At 47.8% G+C, this 24,073-nt stretch overlaps 2 protein-coding genes across 5 annotated transcripts in view; one reads left to right on the top strand and one right to left on the bottom strand.

Annotated features, from left to right (window-relative positions):
- ARMH3 (armadillo like helical domain containing 3) overlaps window positions 1-19,206 on the bottom strand; it is a 110,202-nt gene extending 90,996 nt beyond the window's left edge. For 2 of the 4 annotated variants that reach the window (XR_004307748.2, XM_015866958.2), the window contains exons 1-13: window positions 19,166-19,206; window positions 14,395-14,506; window positions 13,895-13,951; window positions 13,613-13,759; window positions 12,587-12,694; window positions 12,127-12,219; window positions 11,708-11,782; window positions 10,942-11,028; window positions 6,192-6,248; window positions 5,199-5,242; window positions 3,488-3,548; window positions 2,845-2,891; window positions 2,338-2,413 (exon numbers count right to left, since the gene is read on the bottom strand). Coding sequence is in view for 3 of the 4 variants with exons in the window: in XM_015866958.2 (XP_015722444.1) it covers window positions 2,338-2,413; window positions 2,845-2,891; window positions 3,488-3,548; window positions 5,199-5,242; window positions 6,192-6,248; window positions 10,942-11,028; window positions 11,708-11,782; window positions 12,127-12,219; window positions 12,587-12,694; window positions 13,613-13,759; window positions 13,895-13,951; window positions 14,395-14,496 (954 nt within the window). In the remaining variant the exon portion in view is untranslated. Of the gene's footprint in view, window positions 1-2,337; window positions 2,414-2,844; window positions 2,892-3,487; window positions 3,549-5,198; window positions 5,243-6,191; window positions 6,249-6,469; window positions 6,633-10,941; window positions 11,029-11,707; window positions 11,783-12,126; window positions 12,220-12,586; window positions 12,695-13,612; window positions 13,760-13,894; window positions 13,952-14,394; window positions 14,507-18,809 lie in introns of those variants that run through there. The other 2 variants (XM_015866959.3, XM_085555227.1) reach the window with 2 other exon arrangements.
- A 50-nt stretch (window positions 19,207-19,256) lies between these two features.
- Window positions 19,257-23,188, top strand: HPS6 (HPS6 biogenesis of lysosomal organelles complex 2 subunit 3). The gene is made up of 2 exons (XM_015866957.2): window positions 19,257-19,556; window positions 19,668-23,188. Exon 2 carries the CDS (start codon window positions 19,682-19,684, stop codon window positions 22,136-22,138), a length of 2,457 nt encoding a protein of 818 aa, XP_015722443.2. The 5' UTR covers window positions 19,257-19,556; window positions 19,668-19,681; the 3' UTR covers window positions 22,139-23,188.
- Window positions 23,189-24,073: the final 885 nt, after the last annotated feature.

The following is a 24,073-nucleotide window of genomic DNA, read 5'->3' as shown; positions in this document are numbered from 1 at the left end:
CAATTTATTTCTTCATCTTTCCCTGTAAAGCTCAGATACTGGAGGAAAAAAGTGCATAACATAAAAATCTCTATCATTATTGATCCTTTCTGCTTCCATCAGTCAGTTACTCAGTCCATTTCATCTTTGCTAATAGTTGCCTAATTACTGCTTTGACTTTACTCTTTGTAAGCTCCCAGATCCATCCATGGTAGGCAATCTGCCATGCTATTTAAAGTCTGCCTGCCAAGCAGAGTGTCCATTTCATAGGGCAAGTCTTACATAAATGTATCATCTGCCTTAATACATCATCACAATTTCAAAAAGGAAAGGGAGACAGAACTACCAGTTTGATGTTAGCTCTTTCTTCACAAGTGGACAGCCTCCACTCCACACTGTCCTTGAGTATCTCATTTTATGAGCAACTATACGTGTATTTTCTAGGAAGCACAGAAATATACTACACGAGTTAAAGACAATTTTAAACTATCACTTGTACCAACTGAAAAGTTAAAATGCAATTTTCCATTTAAAATCTTACATAAAACAGGTTTGCTTTCATATATTCTGCTATGGTGTTTATCTTCCCAAATGTTAAGTGTCAGTTAAGAGATAATAGTGCCACCTAGCAGCAAAAACTGAAGGCCAAGAAGCTGGTAAACACAAAAACAACACTTCAGGCACCATCACAGCTGTATCTCAGCTCTTCCTCTGAGCTCCCCTAGGAGCAGGTAGTCATTCACACAGTCCCTGTTTCAGCAATGGACACAAACAAGAGCTTTCATCAGCTTTCATGAAGTTTCTCAAAAGACAGCATGCCCTACCTTGACCTCTCTTAAAAGAGGGATTACAGGCAATTCACCCAAGAACAACATAAGAACCAAACTTCAATCAGGTCCACTAAACAGAGGCTGCTTCAGCTACCACTTTCACAACTAGCTGGCTTATTTTTTCATTATTAATGCAAGAGCTTTTATGCCAGCTGCTCTTTTCCTACTCTCCTCTCATCCCCCTTCTCCCTCAGGGATACCTTGGCCACACAAAGGCCTGAATTGGTATTACACAACTAGAAGCAGAAGCCTCCCAGAGGCAGTTGGAATGAACGACATGCAAAAAGCAGAGAATCTGAGCAAATTAACCAACCCCAGAAAAGAAGCTTTCTTCAGAGGTTGTAGATCTGCCTATCGGTCTTCTGCCATCATCACCACTGCCAGGAGCACCCCAGAGGCCCACTCCCTCCTTTGTGCCATATGTCTAGCTAGTGGTAGATTACTCAGAGTCATTGAATTGCAGGGGGTGGAAGAGACTTCAAGAGATTGAGTCCAACCCCCCTGCTAAAGCAGGTTCCCCACAATAGGCCACGCAGGTAGGCACCCAGATGGTTCTTGAATATCTCCACAGAAGGAGACTCCACAGCCCCTCTGGGCAGTCTGTCCCAGTGCTCCATCAGCCTCACCTTAAAGGTCTTCCGCGTGTACTGTTACACTCTGATGAGCTGAAACAGCTGGGGAAAGGCCTTAGCTGTTTTAATGTCATTTTTCCCCACAGACTACTAGCAGTACTTGCAAAAACCAAAATTACCACACTAAACTGTAATGCCTTCTCAAACTCATCAAGACATTCCTCCAGCCAGCCACAACACCATCATCAGATCAGACAGACTCAGTACCTCTCCCTCGTGGTGACAGTCTTTGCAAACTCATACGCTGATTAAAAAAAGCACCCAGAGGTCTGCATTCAGAGGTACAGGGCAGCCCACTGCTTCTCAGAACACTGCTATAAGCTCTGCTTCTTCACCATGAAAAGCACAAGGAGAAGTGCTCTGTTCTGACAGCAGTCATTGATTAGTTTCTAAGTGAGGGATACCTACACAAACAACAACATGTAGGATGTGCACGTCCAGACAGAACAATTCATCCAGCCTGGAGCTGGATCAGCTTCTTTCCCTGATCTCTAATTTATCATGGGTATGATCCGATAGCTGCAGCACTCTTACTGCTATAACAAACTGACTGCATCCTCATGATGGCAGTATCACAAAAGCACAGAAAGAACTCCATGCAGCCCTTCCATTCAGTGTGAAAAATGGCTCCTACTATGAGCCGTGCCCTCAGAACTTTAAGCATTTTCTGGCAAGGCAGAAAGCATTTCCTAGAAGCAAAATAAATCCAGTCCCTGGTTTGCTTTTTTTTGTGCTCATCTACATCTGTGAAAAGCACCTGGGAGGGGGAAAGAAGAAAAAAAAACAAACCCCAAACTTACCTTGTCACCAATTCATTTACCGACTTTTTAATTTCAAAAGACATCTAATATAAAGAAAAAGGCAAACATGGTACTGAACATGGTACTGAAACTCACTTGTGCCAGAACTGTAATGAAGTTCCGGTTTAAGTGGACAGCTTCATAGAGGGCCAGAAGGATTGCTTCATTAGTTCTGTGGGAAGGACACAGACAAGAGCACAGTTAATTAAAGGCTAATTCCAGATGAGAATCCTGAGAGCAAAGCTTCGGAAAGAATATTATTTCCCCAACCATTTTAAACTCTGCCCCTGCAATCCACTTTCTTTTTCCCATTATTAGTAGTACTGAGCAGTGCACAAAAACATCTATTTTTAGATTTCAACTATAGTCGCTGCTCTCCTCCTGCAGAACGTCTTCCTTGTTACTCACCCTCAAGCAACGTTTTCTTGTCTAAAGCCCTTTCTTTTCAGGGTAGAGGTCTTCACAGTCACAACACACCCCTGTATTTACCACCTGCCCCTTCTATTTGTTTTGTTACATTAAAACAGTTCCATGATGGGGAAGACCACGTTGATCACAGCAGTGAATTGTCACTCATTGTGCAAATAACATCTATACACTTACTGGACTGATATCTTCTCATCTGCATCCGCTATGAACATGCTGCCCACCTATGGAGAGAAAAAGTACTACAGAGGAGGAATTTTTCAGAGCTTTCAAACAAGAGGTAAGACATGGATTTAAGTAAGAGGTGCCCTGCAAGATGCCTTCTCAGCCACAGCACAAATGCACCCTACTTTCCAAAACCTGTGGAATACAAGTGGGAAAGTTCCACAAAGGACAGAACAGGATGGTCATATACAAACACATTGTTTGTTCTTCTGTAACTGCCCAGTGCTTAATCTGTCAAGTCACAGAAAAAAACATGTATTTTAAATCCCAACCTTGATTAGTCTGTGGTTCTATGAGAAGACAACAGGGATTGTTCCTATCAGCGTGCCCCAAAGCACAGCATTTTTACCCACATCGCTCCTGACAGACAGCTGTCAGCGCTGAACTGCCCTTATTTTTGAAATCACTTTCTCATCCAGACAGCAATAGGCTCCTCAGAACACCGTTACTTCAGCTGTATTTGGTTTAGATCATATCAGTGCATCCTTCCTACAGAAATACATCCTAAGCTGAGGTTTTGGAAACTCTCACCCACCTGCTGAACTTCCAGGAAGTCCCTGTTTTAATAATAGAACAACACTGTATCCTTGCTTACCATATTAGTGAGGGCTGAGAAGAAACCACTCTGGTGCTCTTCTTCTTTATCCTTGTATTGCCTGAACAAAGAAATCAGGATGAAGCTTCAAGCTTAGAAAGGTAACTACAGTTTTCTTCTCTAAATCCCCATATTACAGCTTTATCTGATTAGGATGCAGGTGGGAAAAAGTTCAGACATTCAAAATTCCTTTTTAAGAACCCAGAAAAAGAAGAGGATATGAAAAAAATATCTGTAAACTGTTTAGAGATAAAGTGAAGGTGCTGAAAGATGCGACTCTGAACAACGTCTGTGCTGTTACACAGGATATACCCAGTCTGGACTAACACTAGGGGTGTATCAAGTGACTCCAGAAGTCTTGTCTTGAACTAACCACACAGTATACTACAAACCACATGAACACAGCCTGTAACTACGGGGTACTTTCATTTCAATCATCATCAGCTACTGAGTAAACCATCTCTATCACCATGGCCAGAAGAACCCACGAGGACCATAAAACCAGTTCATGGCCCAAAACTACCAGATCCCATATTTCTCTCCCCAGAAGATGTGGGGTTGGAAGGTGGTTCAGTGAACTGCTCTGAACCTGCCTTACTTCCAGGACACAAGGATGTTCCTGAACAGTCTATTAAACATGACAACATAAGCAAACATCAGACCTACCATGCACATAGACATGGCCCAGAAACATGACAGCAGTCACCACCTGCCTTCTTAGTCATGGAGGCCCTTAACTAAGACTGGATTTGGAACAAGAAGTCAACAAATAGGTTGGACACCTCAAATTTAAGCTCATTGCTTCATCTGACATTGAAACGGGCTAGCAGAGCTCACATGGCTGTTTATTCTGTCTTTCATGAAGGAATCCAATTACACATTCTGCATCTCACAAAGAAAACAATTCTAAAATTCCAGGAAGGGGAGAGAAAGATAAGCAAACAAACCACAGCCCAAGACAACTTCTGTCAGAATAATGGAAGGTAAGTGAAAAACAGAAAACCTCTGTGTTACATGTATCTACACCATTTGTTGACTTGCATCATCTTGCAGGTCGATCTGTAACAGTGTAATTCAAATGGAATGAAAACAACTTCCTGGATACTTTTAGAATTCTCCTGCCCTCAAAGAACTTGGGGTCACTCAAGTAAAACTGCTATTGTTGCCAATTTTTTTGAAGAGCTTTTTCCTTAAGAAAACTTAGATACTTTGTATTGTTACTTATGAAACCAACAATGGGAATGCACCACCCCTCCTGCTGGCTTTCTGGCTCTTTTCTCAGGAGGACTTACTGCAAGAGCATATATCTCCTGATTACCTCTGATCTGGAGTGCGAACAGCCCTGGATAGATCTGTTTGTAGATCAGGTTTCAGTTAACTAAGAGAATTACCCAGCAAGTGATTTATCTTTTCTCCCAGACCATAAGATTTTACACAAAGTTCACAGAGGTAAAACCCACAACAGTAAAAACATGAAATAGAAATCTTCCCCTACAGCAAGATGTGTCCTGAAGCACAACAGCACAGCTGGTACAGATGTATTCATACTTACAATGACAACAACTGAGCAGAAGTACCACAAAGCATAAACTATTCCCTGCCTCTCCAGCTGCATGAGGATTGGTAAGGGACTAAAAGTTAACTCAAAAAAGCACGTTGAAATGGAATGCAATTAACATGCATTTGAAAACAAGAGACATTTATGTTTTACCTGTTGTATTCTGATAAAGCCTGGGCAATTACAAGTCCCATTCCCTGCAAGAAGAGTTTCAAAACATTTACATTACAAATTGTAATGCAGGAAAACAAACACTGAACACACATTAGCACCCCCCGCTCCCAAAGATACCATAATACGATGCTAAGAATTTCCCCTGCAGCTGTTTGAATTAATAAGATACACTTACACAACAAAGGCACAATATAAAACAAAAAACAAACAAACAAACAAAAAAAAAAAAGCACCAAAATTTCAAGTTGAAGATCTATTTAATTAAGTTCAGAGGAGAAAGTTTATTCTCCTTGGGCCACCAGGCATACCTGACTCACTCAAGAAAGCTCAATAAAGCAACAAGTCCAGAAGGAAGTGCGTGTTAGAGGAAAGATACCCAAAGGTTCAGAACAAAGGCCATAAACACTAATGACCTTGTCATTTCCTCTAAGCAGCCTCCACCACTCCACAGTTACTGGTCCTCCTTCTCTGACAAGCTCATTTAATTAACTCAGAATAGTTGCTCTCATCCTTTAGTTAGCACAGAGTTCACTTCATGCCTACAGGAATTTTCAAGTCCACATCTCTCCCAGCTGGTAACACACTGACACTTCGTATCAAGGCTTTAAAATACAAAACTTAGGCAGCATCTACAATGTTAAGTATGAATGGGGACTCTTGATTTGGGAACTACAGTGAATAAGTTGAGGACTTGTCAAAAATGGAGTACCAGTGCACTCCATCTTTGGTAAGTGACAGCAAGGAACATGCAGGCATTTGACAAATGACTCACAAACCAACCATCGCATATTCTTTGCTACGTGGTCTTTTAACCACCCCCATCACTTAACTGATGAACAAACTGAGGGCAGAAACCCATCACGCTGGTGCTCTTTACAGCAGCACTGCTCCCAGGCACCAAGACTGCACTTGTCAACTTCTAACATGGAAGAGCATCCCCAGCAGCACCAAATAATTAAGTCAAATACTCACGTTGAGCGTGGCCTCATCATCCACGATGGAGAGCTTCACAATGTAAGGATTCACTGACTACTCAGCAGCAGGAGAGAAGAAAGAAAGTAAACTGCTTCAAAAACGTTTCAAAAAAAGTCCAGCCTTCACAGAAAAAGAAACCACTGCTATTATCTTTCAAAGGTTACCCACCCACCCAGGAAGAACTTCCCTCCCATCTCACAAAGCAGAATACACACAAAGCACCAGAAGTCACATTGCACAGTATGGCTGCTATGCTCAGGACACCTTCTCTTTACCTGCTCAGCCAGACAGGCTGCTGATTTCATTGAGAAGAGATGCAGTCTCTGCTCCTTTGCTAGCTGGACTGTCATCCCTGAAAGTGGGACAGCAGTCCTGACAGCCTGTTATCAGTGACACACACGCAGCAGGCACAAGCAGTGAAGCTGGGACTCAACATCACTGTTCTGATATCTCTCTTCTACAACACCTCGCAAAGATCGCTTCAATGAGGGAGGATTCAGGAAGGCATGACAACATTTCAGACTCATCTGCTGCAGGGTTAGAGCGCAACACTTAACAGCTTAAACCACTGAGAGCCAGAAGTCTCTGGAGAATATAAATTCCTTGAACTAAGCTGAACAAAGCACACAGGCTCCATCTATAAAGATAAGGCTTAATAACTTAGGGAGCATTTTAGATTAGCAGCGTACATCTGTTTGTCTTTGTGTCAGTGCAAAGTTAACAAGGTTGACTTGGAACTAGGACAAAGAAAAGACTGCCTGTGCAGTAAGTACAAAGTGGATGGGATGAGCAAAGCAGAAAGCATGCACCAGATAGAGCCTTACAAGCTAAGCAGTTATCTGACTCTTAAGCTCAAGGCTTAACAGCAGGTTAAAAATCAGGCTGATCAGAAAACAACACACTCACAATTATTCTGTGCTTTGGGAGAACCAGATTTTCTCTTTGGTCCAGGGGAAAAAGAACAGGTCAGAACAACTCAAAGCTCAGTCTGTCACAGCCTGCGCTACCTGCTGCCTCAGAAAGGAACACAAAACTCACACAGAACCCATCTGTGCATGAAGCACACAGAGAGATTTCCTAGAGGCTGGAGGAGAGGCTCCTATCAAGTAACAGTATATGCTTCTTTCTGTGCAACCACGTTCTCCTGTCATTTAGTCTATGACAATGAAGCAGAAGCAAAATTCAAAAATATGTAGTTAAAATATAGCTTCAAATTCATTCTTTCAAATGTGTCTTAGTTCTGCTTCTTTGGGTCATTATGCTGTTCTCGTTATACCACAAAGCGAAACTCAGGCCAAGCCTCCTTATCCCACAGCTCACACAGAAGATTGGTCAACTTCTGAGTCATGACCAATAAAAGCAACAAAGTTTTTCCAGACAAGAGACAGCAGGGCTATGATGGATTAGGGGCAATGGGGTTTTCCAAATTCCCAGATAAGCAAACTGGGAGATACTGCACTGACCAACGCAAACACGCTGCCCTGAGACCTCAACATGCATTTCACACCATCACAGAATGGATGGTGAGTGGGTTCCTCACAGCAGCAGCTCCTCACGCTCCCACTGCCCTCGACTCCCCAGGATGTGTTCTATGTCATCTGACTCAGAGCCAGCAATCCCAAACTCCTTCCTGCTCATCTGTGATGAACTTCAACAACCTGCAAGTTACACAAACACCCCCGAGTCCTCCCCATATTCCTTGCCTGCTTCCAATCCTGTTATCTCAGTTCCCTTAGCTTTCTTCTCACTGAGAACTACTGCAAAATGTCTGGAAGTCTAAATTACACCTGCCACTCACCAATGCATGCAAACACACAACAGCTTTGAAGAGGGGCTGATAAGCACCTTGAAAACTAAAGAGCGTGTCAGTGAAGTGGTGACACAAACTTAAAAGAAGCTTCCACCTCCAAGTGCGTCCAGAAAGAAAAGGAAAATGTGATCCTCATCTCTTCAGAGAACACAGTGCCACCAGAAGGGAAATATTACAGTATTAGAGTTTTCTCTTCAGTGATAAGGTACAGACACAAACTCCTGGAACACAGAAATAGTCAAGATGTCCTCTATGAGCTAACCACCATCAGACACCAGTAAGCTCAAAGAAATAGATGTGGAAGCTGGAAGAGATGATTACCAAGTAATTTCTAAAAGATAAGCCAGTTAAAACCAGATCAGAAACATAATCCCCCAAGCAAGGCATGTCAGAGTGAGAGCTATGTGAAGAAGCGCACAGATGTGGCAGAGGGAACCAGATCTTCCCTGTAACTCTGATGCATCTCAAGCTCTGGCACAAATCTACGGCAAGCAAATCATTGGTAAGAAAATACAGCAGGAAAAAAAAATAATTAAAAAATAAAATAAAATCAAGCTACCCATGTACAATCTCTAGTTAGATGCTTCACTTTTATGTGTGTCTGTAACACAAACAAAGGCCAGAGTCCACTTGATTATCCCCCACAGGATTTTCCCCCTGAACATTCATTAGGGATGATTCAGCAGCTTTGCCGCCAGCGCTGATGAGGCCATCTCCTCTGCAGGCAAGGCATCTTGCAGGGAATTGGAGCTTGAAAAATGACACTTTTTGTTAAAGAGATACATTCAAAACCATACAAGTTCTGAAAGGACTTGTTTTATTTTAATAATTTCATGTCTCCGGTATTTTTAAGTCTCTTCAGCAACTGCTGGAATCACAGAATCACACAATTGTAGGGGCTGGAATGGACCTCTACAGATCATCAAGTCCAGCAAAGCAGTCTCCCTACAGCAGGCGACTGTAACAAGGCAACCAAAGATGAAGGGCTGTCTGATACACCACATGCAGACAGACAAGCACAGAAAGAAAAAAAAAACATGTTTTCACTCCTTTCTTTTCAGTTCTGTCTACTGTGGGACACAATACGCAACTCTAATGGAAGAAATTAGCAGCTAGACGCTAGCCAGGAATCAATCTATTTAAAAGTCACTGCTTGATTCGTGTTTTAAGTTGCTATTCTAGCAGCCACCCCTTACAATGTTGAGAAAAGGACATAGTGATTACTCTTTGTTGCAGTGTTTCCTCTGCTTGGCATCCTTTTGAGCAGTTAGCTTCACTATTTCCCAACACAGTCAACTATTTAATGCTCCTTTTATGTTTCTCTCGCATAGCACCAAGGTAAAAAAAAAAAATAAATTAAAAAATCTATGCAATCAGTAATAGGATTATTAATCAAAAAATACAGCTGAGAAGTGCAGGGTTAACACAAGTTTTGAGAGGGATTAGGTTTCAGATCAGTGGCATCTCTTTAAAAGTCGTGTGTAAAGACATACAATTTTTACCTCTAGAACAGAAGTTACTGAGCAAACCAAGATCACAGCTACACTGGTAATGCAGGCGTGGACAGATATTCTCCAGGTAATTGGGAAGGGAAACTAGAAAATTATGACTGTATTATTACAGGCATTGCCTGTAGCGTGTGACACTTATAATAGGCAGTGCCAGGCAACTGTCACATAAAACCCTTAGCTGAGTTGGTTTCAACCTTACCAGATAAAACACTGAAGCTGATTTTTCTCTCACCTCTCATCTGCCTTAGGTTGGATTGGTTTGTTGTCTTTTTAGTTTCATTTGTAAACATCAGCACAAAGCATCATTTGCTTTGGTTGTCCAGTCTGAAGTCATCTAGAACAACATTTTAGCAGCAACGGACCTCAACACTATGTGCCTCAAAAAACTACTGCAAAGAGCACAGGACAGCTCTTATGTACTCACAGAACTCTGCCTTACTCAGGAGATAAACTACAGCACACAGGGAACTTCTCAGGGATGGAACTAGACAGATCTATCTCTTCTGATCTGAATGTGTAAACGAATACACTAACATTAATGAAGAAAGAAGTTAGTATGGTTAGGTTACAGTTGGACTTGATGATCTTGAAGGTCTTTTCCAACCTGAGCAATTCTATAATTCTACACTTTGTTCAGAGGACATTAGTTAACTAGAAGAGATCTTAGATAGATGTAGCAACTTCAGTTTTCCAGCTGCAGGTGCAATAACTGCAGCAAGAGCCCTGGTCTTCCCACTCTGTCCTCATCAGTCAAAATACCCATCAGACTGTTTTCATGGCCCTGTACTGAAACCAAACTGCATGCTCCTGCTCCACGTTACAATGGCACAGACTGCCTGTAGTTCTGGATTCAGACAACACCCACAGGAACGGGAAATTAATAGGAATTGCCTTGTCACTGAGAGTGCTCAGAGAGTCAGATCTCTCCTGGAAATGCTACTGCTCTGATGTTTCAGTTCATTCTTTGGTCCCATCTTCAGCATGGCTTCTGGGAATCCACGTTCTCTCAGTCTGCTAGTCAGGTTCTGAATCACAAATTCAGCCCGAAGCCCAAGATGACTGACAACTAATTTTACCCTGGAGGTTATATACAAGCAGTGTCACACATCAAAAGGGAAGCACACAAGTTCTGCACAACACAAACTCTTACAAGGGAACCTTCCCTAGAATGCTTTCAAAAAGGAAATGAGCGTTTCCTATGTAGTTTCTCATGCATGCACAGAACAAGCTTTATACTAAATACACTTGATCATACACGCACATAAGAGACAGACACAATTAGCACAACAGGACCGCTTTGCAGTTTCTTTGATAAAAGCTACCACTGTACAGCTAAAAACTGTACTCCAGGCCTCCTCAATATCCCAGAGGACAGCACAAAATAACTGAGAGAAGAGAGATTTCTGCCACCCAGTAGAACTCTTACCTCATACTTTCTGTAGTTGACCAGCAAGGCAAGTAAGACAACAGCATCATAGCCGTGTTCCCTGCGACTAAGTGGGCTGGACAGAATCTGAAATAAAGGAAGACTTGCATTATTCTTCTCCAGCCTGCTCCAGGAAGCTTGCAGTGACTCTGAGAACACACATGGAAGTAAAATGTATGTACAAGAGCCAATTAAACCCTAAATGAAAGGGGATATTTCTGACTTAGGGAGTGTCAATGCTTCCAAGAAACACTGCACAAAGAGAAATATACTCGTCACAGGCAGAATGTATACGGGCTTTCTGGGCAAAAAGCAAATGTATTTCTCAACACCACTGGACATGTCAGTGCAATTGCGACACATAGTGTTTTCCCAAATCCAGCTTCATTTACAAAAAGTAAAAGTTATCAAAGAGCAGAAAAAAACTCCATACATCCAGACTGCCTTTTGAATCAAGTCCCCCTAGTAAAAGAAGCTTCTGTGAAATTAGCCCATAAATCCATTCAGCTTCCAAGGACAAATGACTCAAGTGAAAATGCCTTAAATACTCAGCAGTGACTGAGAACAGTAGACTGAAATAAGCAGCCATCGATTCTATTTAACTAATTGTTTCATTTACTCCAAATAATTATTTACTGTTTACCTATTCACTGCACTACAAATGGAAGCAGCACACACTGCCAGTTACTTATGCTGCACTGAAAAGCAAACATAAGACTGAAAATCCATCCAGTAGATGGGGGAAAAAAAGCCAAAAACAACCTACCTGTAATATTGCTTCAAATATGCTGTTAATCATCACGTACTCCAGGATGGTGTTCTGGCTTATGTTATCTGTCACCTAAGTACAAACACGAGTCAAAATCTCAAAGCCTCCCATGATGCTTTAGCTGCTTCTAACAGACAGCAGGGACAGCAGCATTATACTACCAGACTGACACATTCATTCAGAATCTCTCACTTAGTCAGCAAGTCAAGGGTGTGTCAAGCACTACAGCCAAACACAAGGGGAAATCTGCCTGGTCTTCTATCACTGCTATCTCTGGCAAAAAGCACAACCCATGGACTGAGCATCCCATTTCCTCTGCAGACTGATGCAAGACAGCTGCACGACAGTACTATCAGCAGCCAAAAAAAGTCTGCTGAGCTGGAGGCAGAGGGTGAGAAAGCAGAGCCTTTATTTACCGTCACCAAGCAGAGGAGTAGCTTCAGACACAAGCTTTTCAGGCTTTCAGAACCTTCTGCACAGAGCAGCGAGTCCAAGCTCTCCATCAGATTCTAAAAAATGAAAAGAAAAAAAAAATCATGCAATTTTAAATTAATATTTAAAACTATTTAAAATATTTCTTATACATTTGAGATTCAAGAATAGCAACACAAAGCTGTGATTCCAAAAGCAGCAACTGAACCATGTCCTGATTTAAGCTGGGATGCAACTATACACCACAGACTACAGTAACACCATTGCTTCCCATTTCTGCTTTATGTTAAATGCATTTTAATGACTACAAGCATAACATCATGATCGTTTTCCAAGTCCTACCTGGATGCAAGAGAGGTTTGTGTATACACACCTGTGTACAAAGCACTGCCCCTGAAACACAGCTGCTGTGTAAACCATTTCTCTACATAAGCAAGGCCTCACCTTCATACAAAGCTCCGCCTTATCAAAGCCCACGAGCATGTTGATGATGTCAAACCCAGAAGTAGATTTGTTCTTCTGATGGACACCCCGAATCAACGCACACAAAGTCTGCAAACAAAATATGCAGAGGATAAGGTGTAAGGCAACACCCACAACTCTGCAACATAACTTGCTCTAGAGCCCTCCCAAAGCACAAGCAAAACAGTGATATTTATACAAATAGCACCAGCCTAGAAGAGGCTGTACTTGCTATATATGCTCCACCTCTGCTGTTTTCTAAGGAATATACACTGGATTCTGAGAACTCAGGAAAGAAAACAAGTAGAGAAAAAACATATTCATCCACATTTTTCCCGCCCAGTGCTCCCTACAGACTTCCCAAATCTGAAATCTATATTCTGCACTTCTACAGTTGAGAGCAGCTGGGATGAATGTGTTGACCAAACAGTCAAGAATCAGCTTGGGAACTAATAACAGTAAATGTCAAGACTGAGGAAGACAGTGTCCCATGCAGGGCAAGTGCTGGTAAGGAACAGCAGCTTCTTGTTCTGAGTGATGATTCTTCACAGCTTCCAACTGGGAAATATCCAGCAGGGGCTGTTCCCTATATAAATTTGATATCAAATTCTCCATTGTCCTTAATTTTGACCCACAAGGAAATTAAAAAGGAAAAAGTAGAAGACAGACAAAGCTACGCAAAGAATTCTTGAGCCCCCAAATGACAGCTTGCAGAGAGAACAAGCCCCTCCTGCCCCCTTCAGTGCCACCCCATTTCATTCTGCAATACCAGATCCTCTTGAATTTTGAAACAAGCTATTGTTCCTCAAACACCGGAGAGACTACAAGCACACGTAACCTCCATCAACCAGAAGTAGTAACTGCCCTGTAGACATCATTACTCTTCACAACTAAAGTAGTATGAACAAGATGCTTGATACCAGAGGCAAGCATACTGCCTCATCAGAAGCAAACACATTGCCTCATCAGAAGCAAAAGAGCCCATTTCCCATCTCTCAGCTATGGTACCTGTAGTGCATTGACCACTCTGATTGGGTGCTCCTCACCCAGTGCCTGGATGCAGTGCTGAAACAAACAGTTGATGTTATCTTTTATCTTCATCAGCTCTTCCCCATCCAGAGCCTCCAGCTTGCCTTCCAGATATTCCAGGTTGACCTGTCAGGTTAAGGAGCAGAACATGCATGTTACATAACTGCTGACACCCCAGGAAAGCAAGTCTTTGCACTGGCAGTCTGCTATCTCGTAGGCAGAACAGCATAAACAAATTAGAGGATGTTCAGTTCCTGTTACCTTCATGAGAAACAGCTCCTCCCAAAACCTAGGGTTGCTTTTACTGGGGTCCTCTGTCTGAAAGAGAAAGGAACAGTCAATGAGAGCAAACAGCAACAAATTATTCAGGCAGAATTTGAACAATATCACTACCACAAGTAGATCAGAGCCATCGGATGACCAAACAGTCTAACAGTACAGCATCCTGTCTATAGAGATTCTCAGAAATAGAACAGCGAACAGAAGCAGCTCTCATTTGAGATGTTCCTATAGATTTTCTGGATTACTTTTTGAGAAACACTTGAAAAGCCAGGATGTCACACAGATAACAAACGTTCCTGGCAGACATCAGGATAAATTGACATGAAGGAAGAGAGCAGATCACAGAGTTCTGCAAGACAGCAGGAGAACTTGAAGTGCATGCCTATGCTGTGCAATACTTAACATGGGAAAAGAATCCAGCAGGCAGAGCCCTCAGCACAAACCTACATAAAATTTACCAGATGTGCCCAGGTCCTTACCGTGAAAATCTCATCATACATCAGCACAACTTTCTCCTTCAGAGGCTTCTTGGAGGCTGAAGATTTCCGGAGCAGCCCACCTTTCTTCTCTGTTTGGGCCATGCTGGACACCCTGAAGAGATCAAGAGATTAAAAAAAACAAAAGGCTAAGGAAACCTGAACTTTCTTCAAGGGGTATCCTGCCCCCTTCAGCCATCAGAGATGTCCTTACTACACCAATAAACTCTCACAAGCTGGAAGCAGAAGCTTTAATAAATATCCCTGATAAGAAATCAGATCAAAAGTCCCATCCAGTCCTATAACCTATTTCAAAGAAAGGTGCTGAAGTTCATCCACAGGCAGATACGGAATAAGTAGCTCACCACAGAATGGCTGATTTTGGAAGGACCATTTGGGATCACCAAGTCCAACCATTCTGCTTCAAGCAGGGTCACCTAGAGCACACTGCCCAGACTCACATCCAGAAAACACTCTCCTTTCACAGCAGGAGGCTTTCTAGAAATGCAAAAAGGGTTTTCCTATGGTTAAGTAACCAGTGTCTAATGCTTCCTGGTTACACCAGGGGAAAAAAGAAAAAAGAAGAAAAGTATCATTCCTATTAAACAAGCTGTTCAATTCAATAAAGCAATAGCCACAGCTGTAGCCTTGAGCCATTTGCAACTGTCAGGCTATTCCAGGGGCTGACAGTCAGAATGCATGACTTGCCACGTCTCCTCAGCCCCACATCTGATGCAACCAAAGCACTTCACCACCCTGGCCTCACAAACAATATTCCTCTGCAAGCTCAGAATTTTCTGGCAAGCACTGCAGATTGAGCAGCGTCCTAACCTTCTCTATCACTGCAACACATCAGAGATGCTCAGCAGAAAGGGAACGCTGTGCCCTGTCATATCTCCGAGCTCCAAACCAACGCCTCCAGAGGTAACTACACAGATGGAAGCAGCACACCTCAGGCAAAAGCACAACTGAAGTCACGCTCCAAAAAAACCCACAGGCAGGCCGTGGTGGCAGCTGCTCTCAGCTACACTGAATCACACACAGCGAGGTCAGCACACTGCAGCCTGCCTCTGGGACCACACAGCTTTCTGAGCCAGCAGCCATGGAGACAGGTTTGCATTCAGTCTCCCCCCAAGACTGCCTGAACCTGTGGCACACTCAAATCCACCCTTCTCTCAAAGAGCAACTTCTAGCAACTACCCAATACCTGTTCCAGACCTATTCTGCATACTTGCCGTTGCAGACAGCTTTGGGCCATCTTAAGTCTACAACCACGTTCCCAACTAAGGCCCCCAGACTCCCAAGGTCTGCTACAGGTTGCTCAGATATCGATCCCTTGTGCCATAAACCTCAGTTCCAAGTGGCAGGAAATAAATCACTGCTGCTTTGCCCCAGCTGTGAGGGCAGGAAGTCTATCACAATGGGAAAGCAGCAGGGCAGGACAGCGAGGGGTAGATCTCACACCTGAAAAGGTGAGATTTACATAGAGGTGGGTTGAGGTGCTGTCTCTTCCAGCTAGGATGGGAATGGGAACAGCTGGGTGGTTGAGAGCTGGTTTATACATGTCAGGTGAGAACAGAAGCAGCCCTTGGAAACACTGATAGAACAACACATAGGACCTGCTGTTCTGTAACCTATGCAGACACAGACATCAGTGCACGCAGCCAATTAAGGTGGAGAAAAGGTTGCAAACTAGCAAATGGAAAAGAAAACATTACTCAATCATCTCGATAGCTTCTCTTTTACAGATTGCATTATTTTTGAACCGCCATGGGAAATGAGACGTTACCCTAATTAGAAACATAACTGGAAACAGAGAGAAACCTATTAAAAACCAAATCAAGAGCAAGTCACTTTTAGCCTAGCAGATTGCACAAAACAATTTCCTGACTGAAATTGTAAGTTTCTGAATGTCCAGCACAACAACACATCCATCAGCGTGCTCCTAATTGAATCACTGCTAACGAATCCCCACGTCAAAGCTAATAAACTAACTCACGGTGCTTCTAGGTCAGCGTTCTCACACCAAGCACATCTGTGCTCAGAGGGGATCAATACCCTGCCTGGTCCCTGAACGTCCAGCGTGATGTTTTAGCACTTTTCCTGCATTCCCCAGAAAGATGGAGAAGCCCAAATCCCACAAGGCACAAACTCGATGCTCAGCCAGCACCAGAGGGACCGCGTGATCAAGTGAACGTTCTCATCTGTGTCAAAATGAGACTCGGGATTCGTATTCTCTCAAGCAGGGCTGCACGCAGCATGGACAAAGACTGCTAGAGGCAAGGATTAAATAATGCTCTTGGTTATGATTCGCTGCTCTACAAATGAGCGTATGGAGGAGCAAAGGGGGAAAAGTAAAAGTGGCCTTTCATGCCAGCGCTCTATTAGGTTTTGCTTGTTTCACGACCTACGATGATCAGGATGTACAAATGGCTTTTTCTTTTGGCTTTATGCAATTATGTTCTCTAGACGTCATAAAGACAGAAACAGGAAACTGTGTTTTGCTAATGGGGACGTACTAGGCAGCTGCAGAAAACAACAGTTGAAGGCACAAAACACCCCTAAGTTGCAGAGGTGCCAAATAAACAGGACATGGCAATAGCTTTTGGAAAACACTGAATATAGTTAATAATTATCCTCTAAAACACATCACATTTCCAAAGCACGGGTGCCATTTCCCTGTTTCAGGTTCATGTGGCTCGTTTACTCTGTCAATAGGTCAGTGCCATTAACGTGCACTGCTAAGTGAATCCCGCTGTGTCACTGACAGCACTGAGCATCCCCAGGGCGGAGAGAAGCACCCGCACACAGACTCCCAGAGCCACGCTATGTTGTTGTGCTGCAGAGCATCCAAGATGTTCAGCAGGAGCTAACAGAAACCTCAAAGAGCAGGAGCCCCGGCAGCTCAAAGATGAAAGGCAGGCAGGCAGAAGTTGAGGCAGACTCTGCCTTATCTCTCATCAGCCCCAGGATCAGCTGATCCAGCCAGGAACAAAGGAATGAGCACATCCAGCCCTCTGCCTCCCATCCACCCCATTCCACAACTCATACCAGAGCTCCACATCAAACACGTGGCATTCAGATGAGTGCATCCTTGTTAGCGTTCAGTTAGATCAGCCACAGGAACAATTTAAAAAGAAATAAGAAGAGAAACCTGACATTCTGAGCCTGAGGTTTAGTCACACTTGACTGTTTTCAAGGTTACATAATACACACACAACTAAACACAAATGCTTTCTTCAGTCTATATACACCACTGCACTATCTGGCTAATAGAAAATGAGTAACACCACGTGGAATTTTCATGTAGGTATTTAATTGTCAACCCATTTATTCCGTACCTGGAAAAGCTTGTACAAAACGATGTGATCATATATTAGTTTGCTAATCTTGAATCGATGTTAATCAATACTAACGAAAGCTCTGAGTAAGACCTGAGACATTGGTCCTTTCTGAATCCAATCCTTTGGCTCACTGCTGCTGCTACTAAGATTAGACTCCCTCATTTAGAAGATCTCCAGCTGGGTAATCAGCCCGACCCCAACCGCACACACCTGGGACCAGCAGGATCGTGCTCAGCCTTCTGAGGCACCTGGCAGGCACACTGCTTAAATCTATAGGGGGGGGTTCTCAAAAACAGTATAGACCACGGGCAAGGGATGAACCTCTGCCTACATCCCCATGGCATGTAAAGCGACAGACTGCAGTCCAGTTGTTGTACTCTTTGGTGAAATTCCAGCAGAAACTTGCACTGAACGCACATGATGAACCTGCAGAGCCAGTGCTGGATACAGACAAGAGGGCAGCTCACATCACAGGTTCCAGCAGTCAGCCATCAGAGGAAGCATCAGGCTGCGCTGTGCATGGCAGCCTACAAATCCAAAGGCAAGACAGCGCCCTGACCCACTTCAAGCCCCAGCATTAACCCCCCACCAGGAACCAGAGAGCAGCAGTCTGGGCAGAACACCAATGAAAACAGAGAGGGGAGGGACGAGGTGGGCTGCGTTATATCAAGGCTTAAGCAACCATCACAATCAAACGTCTGTTATAAGCCCTTTAGCAGCTTACTCTCTGCCAACTCTTACACTGACAATTCCAGCCCATGTTAACAGGTCCGTGCTGCTTTGGTGCTTCACCCGTTCCTTCCAGCTTTATCTGCATATCATCCACTGGAATGAGAGCAGCTCAGGCCGTATCTCCAGTTACAACAGCGCAGCGCCCAGCACACCCACCAGGGAACCGCTATCACTCACAGCACAGGAGCCTTGGATCAATCTGGCACCATTCCCAAATGCCTCCGTGTAACAGAACAAGAAATACACTAAATACACTCTGAGGTTATAACTGCCCATAGAGACTCTTTGCATACAGCAGAAACAGATCTATAACCGGAGGACAAGCGAACTCTTCTCGCTCACCTCCGGACACTCCCCTTCGTAGCGCCGCCCTGTCCCTACAGAGCAGACCCAGCCGTTCCCAGCCGTCCCCAGCTCCCTGCCCTCCTGCTGCCGGTACACACGGGGCGGTACACGCTGCTGGACGCCGTTCGAGCAGCCGGAGCCGCGAGGCCGACCCGTCGGGGCTGGCTGCCCGTCTCCGGGCTGTACCCGGGGCTGCCCCGCAGAGGCCCGAGCAGGCCGGGCCCCTCCGCCCTCAGTGCCGGGGTCCCGCGGCGGCCCGTTGTCCCGGTGCAGCCGTAGTTTGGGCCGTGCCGCTGCACCACGTCCCGCCCCCCGGGGCTGCGTGCGGCCCGACCCCCCTCCCCGCCGCTCACCTGCGGTCCCGCCGCCCCGCTCCGCACCACGCCTGCGCCGCAAGCGGCGCCGCGCATGCGCCCCTCAGGGCCCGGCTCCGCGCGGTCCTAGCGCCGCCCGCACGGCCGCTGTCAGCGCCGTTCCGCCGCGCTCCCGCCGGGCCCGGCCCCGCTCTGCGCGGTGGCGATGGGGGCGGCCGTGCGGGGCTGGCTGAGGGCGGGGGGCTCGGCCGTCCCGCTGCGCTCCTCCCGCGGGGCCCGGACGTGGCGGTCGCGCAGCCTCCGCTGAAGCGGCGACGGAAGTCGGAGAGGGGCGGCCCGGCCCGGCACGGAGCCCCGACGGGGAGCGGCTCCGCCCGGAAGCCGCCGCCTCGTGATTGCGCAGCGCCCAGCCCAGCGGCCGGCACGGCAGGTAGAGACCGGGCACGGGGCGCTGAGCGGGGAGGAGGCACGGGGGTGGGGAGCGGGGCCGGGAGGGACCGGGTCGGTGTCAGCGGAACCTCATCGTGCTGTCGCCGCGCAGGGCGCGCCCCGAAGATGAAGGCGGCCGGGACGGTGCGGCGGCTGTCCGACTTGAGCGACCTGAACCGGGGCCGGCGGCTGCAGGAGCTGCTGTGTCACGGCGAGGAGCCCCGGAGCGTCCGGAGCAGCCCCGACGGGCGGCACTTGGTGCTGCTGCAGAAGAACCGGGCGCCCCCCCTGCCCCGCGTGCTGACCTTCCGGCGGCACGGCGGCGGCGGGGCCGAGCTGGACAGGAGCTGGCAGCCCCCGCAGCCCGCCCTGGCGGGGCTGGTGTTCCCGCAGAGCCCCGCGGTGCCGGGCCGCTGGGCGCTGGGCATCGTGTGGGAGCACGGCCATACCGAGCTGTGGCGCTTCGTCCCGGCCGCGGGCTGGCAGCTGCTGCACACGGTGGAGCTGTGCCAGGGTGCCCGGGCACGCGTCGTGTCGGTGTGCAGCCAGGCGGCCAGCCTGGTGTGGTGCGAGGAGAGGCCGCCCCTGGATGCCCACTTGGACTTGAGCAAATGTGCCTTTAGATTCTGCGTCTGTGCCCGCACCCTGGAGCTGGGGGAGCAGGGCGTGCGGCTGGGCCCCGTGAGGATAGTCCTGCACAACTGCCCCGAGTACCACGTCCTGGCATCTCCTCAGCACGTCTTCCTGGTACCCACTTCTGGCAGCTTCGCCACCACCTCCAAGCTCCTCCTCGTCTGGCACCCCGAGCAGACAAAGCTCACCATCACAGCCCCCTCCGCAGGCTTTGTCCACAGCAAGGTGCTGCACTCCGGCAGCGAGTCAGACTTCAGGAAGCTCCTGCTTGGCTCCGTGGGTCTCCTCTCGGCTTTGGCACCTCTGGACATTCACACCTGTGCCGTGTCCAGCAGTGGAGCGTTGCTGCTGGTGAGCAGGAAGGGTGCTGTGAACGTGCTGGAGACGGATGGGACGCAGAGGCACATCTTTGACCTTGAAACAGGGCCTCTGGGCCAGGGGGATGCCGTTGAGCTGAAGACCTATGGTAGCACCTTGGCCTGCGTGGTGGCTGGTGTTCTGTACCTCGTCAACCAGAACAATGGGAGGGTCATAGAAAAGAAAGTCCTGAGCATGAAAGAGGTGCATTTCTTGGAGTCTCCGGGAGAGGAGAATAGCATTCAGTTCCTCACCCCGACTGGTATCTACAGCGTTGGCTTCTCCAATCCCGAGGACGGTGGCAGGACTGAGCCGTGCCTGGTGGATATGGTGTTTGAGGAGGCCTGCAGGTACTACCAGAGGAGGAGTCTCAGCAGCTCCAAGCTGACAGTGGAGAAGTTGAAGAAAGGTGGAGTCTTCCAGGCACCTGTGGCCCTCACTGCCATCCTGCAGCACAGCCTCCACCAAAAGCAGAAGCCAGCCCAAGGCCTCCAAGACACTTACACCATGCTGCTGAGCACCATCAGCCTGGAGCTGCAGAGCTACCTCAGCCTGGAGCTCCTCAAAACCTGCATGGTGAGTGCCTCAGAGAGCGAGGTAGAAAGCTACTGTGAGGAACTGGTGGAGCAGGAGGTCAGCCGTGTTCTGCACTCTGACATGGACAAGGACAACTTGGCCTACCTGAACTCAGTCTTTACCTCCTTCCCCAGGGCTGCCTGGAAGGCCACCAGGAGCTGCCTACAGCTACAGCAGAATGGGGATGGCCTCTTGGTGGCCCGGGCCACCCCAGAGGTTTGGAAGAAGGTCCTGGGGGGGCCACAGCAGGAGGAGGTGGGGCAGAATGGGGTGGTCCCTCTCTTCGAGCTCATCTGTGCCTCCTTCCTGAGGTTCAAACCCAAGTGGCTGCCCAGCTTTGTGGAGCTGACCCAGCAGTACGTGAGCATCTCCTGGCCATACAGCAGCAAGGAGGGCCCAGAAGGCCGCGTGCCACTGTACAAGAGAGCCCTGGGAGTGCTGGCCAAGAAGAACAAGCACAGCGAGGTGGATGATGAGTTGGAGCTCGAACTGCTGCTGTGCAGCAAGAGGCCTAAAGCTGTGCTGCAAGCTCTGCACCTTCTCATCCGCCTGAAGCAGTGGCAACGGGTGGTGGAGGTGGCAGAGAAGTTCTCCAAGCTCAGCCCTTTGCTTAATAAGGAGATATTCACCACGCTGCTAGCAGAGTTTGCCCAGCACCGGGAGCTGGACCCTTACCTGGACAAGCTGTGGCCGCTGTGCCCTGCTGAGCTCAGCACCTCAGACATCCTCACTGTGGTTCTGCAGCACCTCCCTTGCTCCCAGCAGGACCCGGTGCCCTTCTCAAGCGAGGGGAACCAGCTGACTGTGGGCCTGCTCAAGCCACTGCTGCAGCGGGTCATGCAGCGTCCCTGTGTCCAGGATGAGATGTACTCGGATGCCTTGCAGAGCCCCACCTTCCCCCCTCCCACCCCACCCCGAGAACACAAGAACCCTTCAAAAGCAGCAGGCAGCGATGCTCCTCAGCCAGACAGAACAAGGACTTCTGCCTCAACACTGGTGCCGGGTGACACTGTGTGAAGGGGAAAGCACAATGGGATCCAGTCCTTGGATGTGAGGGAAGGGGAAAGCCACGTCCACTCCAGGAAGCCATGCTTTGCCTGCTCCGTTTTGAAGCCTTGAGTCCGTGGGGGCTGGAGTTGGGTGTCTCACCTGATGGCAGGGCAGGCTTTCTGGTTGTTTCTTGCAAGTGCAATTGTTTGTGCCCGTGTGGAGGAGCAAATGCCAGGTGCATTTGTAGATGAAAGCACTGGCTGCATCACAGGACTGCAGAGCCTGCCCAAAACACTTTGGTTTTGGTTTGCTTGACTCTTTATAACTTCACTTCTATAGTCTTCCAGTCCTCTGGGAGTGGTGGTCTGGGGCAAACACAGCCTTTCCCCCACTCTGTGCGTAGCAAGTGGGGTGATGCCTCCAGGCTCTGCCTGTTCCTTGCAGTGGGGTCATTGAGTCACTGCCCTGGGCTCGGCAAGATGCCAGAGCAGCACAGCTCGGTGACACTGGAGTCCCAGCATGCACTGGCAGCTGCAGCGCTCCATCTCCTGCAATTCCTCTGGGAGCAGCCCTGCAGCTGTGACCAATTGCAGCTACTTAGCTGAGGAGAGCAGCCTAATTCCCTTATCTCTCCATCCCAGCCGGTACCCGAATTCTCTTCCGAGCTGAGAAGCTGGCAGCAGCCCGGGCAAGCTTGGGGCTGGCGCTGCCTCACCCTTTCCTTTGTGGAAGCTTAGATTATGCAGCAGGATGCCAGGGCCTCCGTCCCCATCTCTCCTACCTTTGCCCTTTGCACACAAAGGGGCTTTGTCAGGGTTGTCTGGCTCACATTGTGCCTCTGTTTGCAAAGTCAGCGTAACGTGAGAGCAGCCGTGCAGGAAGATGCAGGTTCCAGCCTGTCCTCGGTGCTCAAATAGCCCCCGGCCATGGTGCAAAGGGACCCCCCAGCCATGGAGCCATCTGGTGCTGTGCCAGGCTGGGAGCGGATGGGGAACGTTCGCCTGCATTATTCCTCTTCAGAGTGGGGTCAAGTGGAGAAGGCAGACTCATTTTAAAAATAAAGGTTCCTAAAGCGCTGCTGGGCAGTGGTGAATGCTGTGAGGGTGCAAGCAAGGGAGGAGGGCGGTTTGCGTTCGCTCCTGCTGAGTGGGAGCCAAGCTTGGCTCCCAGTGGGACCGCAGCCTGAAGGCCACGCGTTGCTGGGAGCTTGGAAGGCCATCTGTGCTGCACGGCCTGTGGCTTTTGGTGCTGTGAGCACCCCCAAAGGCCCCTGGGTGGGTGTCAGGGGAGCTGTGGCTGGCCCTACACTGGGGTAGCAAAAGGAGGGATTTTCTCTAAAGCTGTGGCTCATCCCTTTGTTCCCAGCTGGGAAATGAGCAGCAGGGTGTCCTGCTCCTGCAGTGGCAGAGCTGCCTTGGAGGGACCCTGCTGTGTCCTAATGCAGCGATGTGCCAGTTCCTCCCCCAGATGGGGGCTGAGCTGTGGAAAGTCCCTGTGGTGGAAGTAAAGAAAGAACACAGCCCTGGCAATGGGGAAGAGGAACCACTGCAACGGTTCCCTGGAGGCGGCTGGTTACCGGGCAGCCCTGCCTCAGGCTGGACCTTGTGCTGCAGCCATGGGGTGCTGCCTTCTCCCAGCTGCCGTTCACGTGAGCCCAGTGAAAGCAGAGCATGCAAGGCCCTGGTGGCACCACTGTGAGCGGCCCTCGCCTCTTCCCCAAGCAGCTGCCGCACCATCTGACGCTGCCGTGGGCTCCAGGGCTGGGCAGAAGGGAGGAGGAGGGAGGGAATGGGCCACGGTTGCTGATGGAGCTGCAGCCCCAGGGAATGGGATGCTGCCGTGTGTTGGCAAAGGTTGTGCAGGGCAACAGGTAGACACGGGGCTCCGCTTATGGTCAGGAGTTGTGCCAAGGCAGACAGCAGGAGGTAAGGCTGGCACAGGCTTAGGTAGCTCCTGAAGGAA

The sequence above is a fragment of the Coturnix japonica genome, chromosome 8 (genome assembly GCF_054131305.1).
Source record: "Coturnix japonica strain WE chromosome 8, WE-NBRP24, whole genome shotgun sequence".
Taxonomy (NCBI): Eukaryota; Metazoa; Chordata; class Aves; order Galliformes; family Phasianidae; genus Coturnix; species Coturnix japonica.
The sequence above is the reverse complement of the archived record's forward strand: the minus strand, read 5'-3'. Positions and strand labels throughout refer to the sequence as shown.

Excerpts from the sequence above, each read along its gene's own strand:
- HPS6 (XM_015866957.2), top strand. The coding sequence starts at position 19,682 with ATGAAGGCGGCCGGGACGGTGCGGCGGCTGTCCGACTTGAGCGACCTG.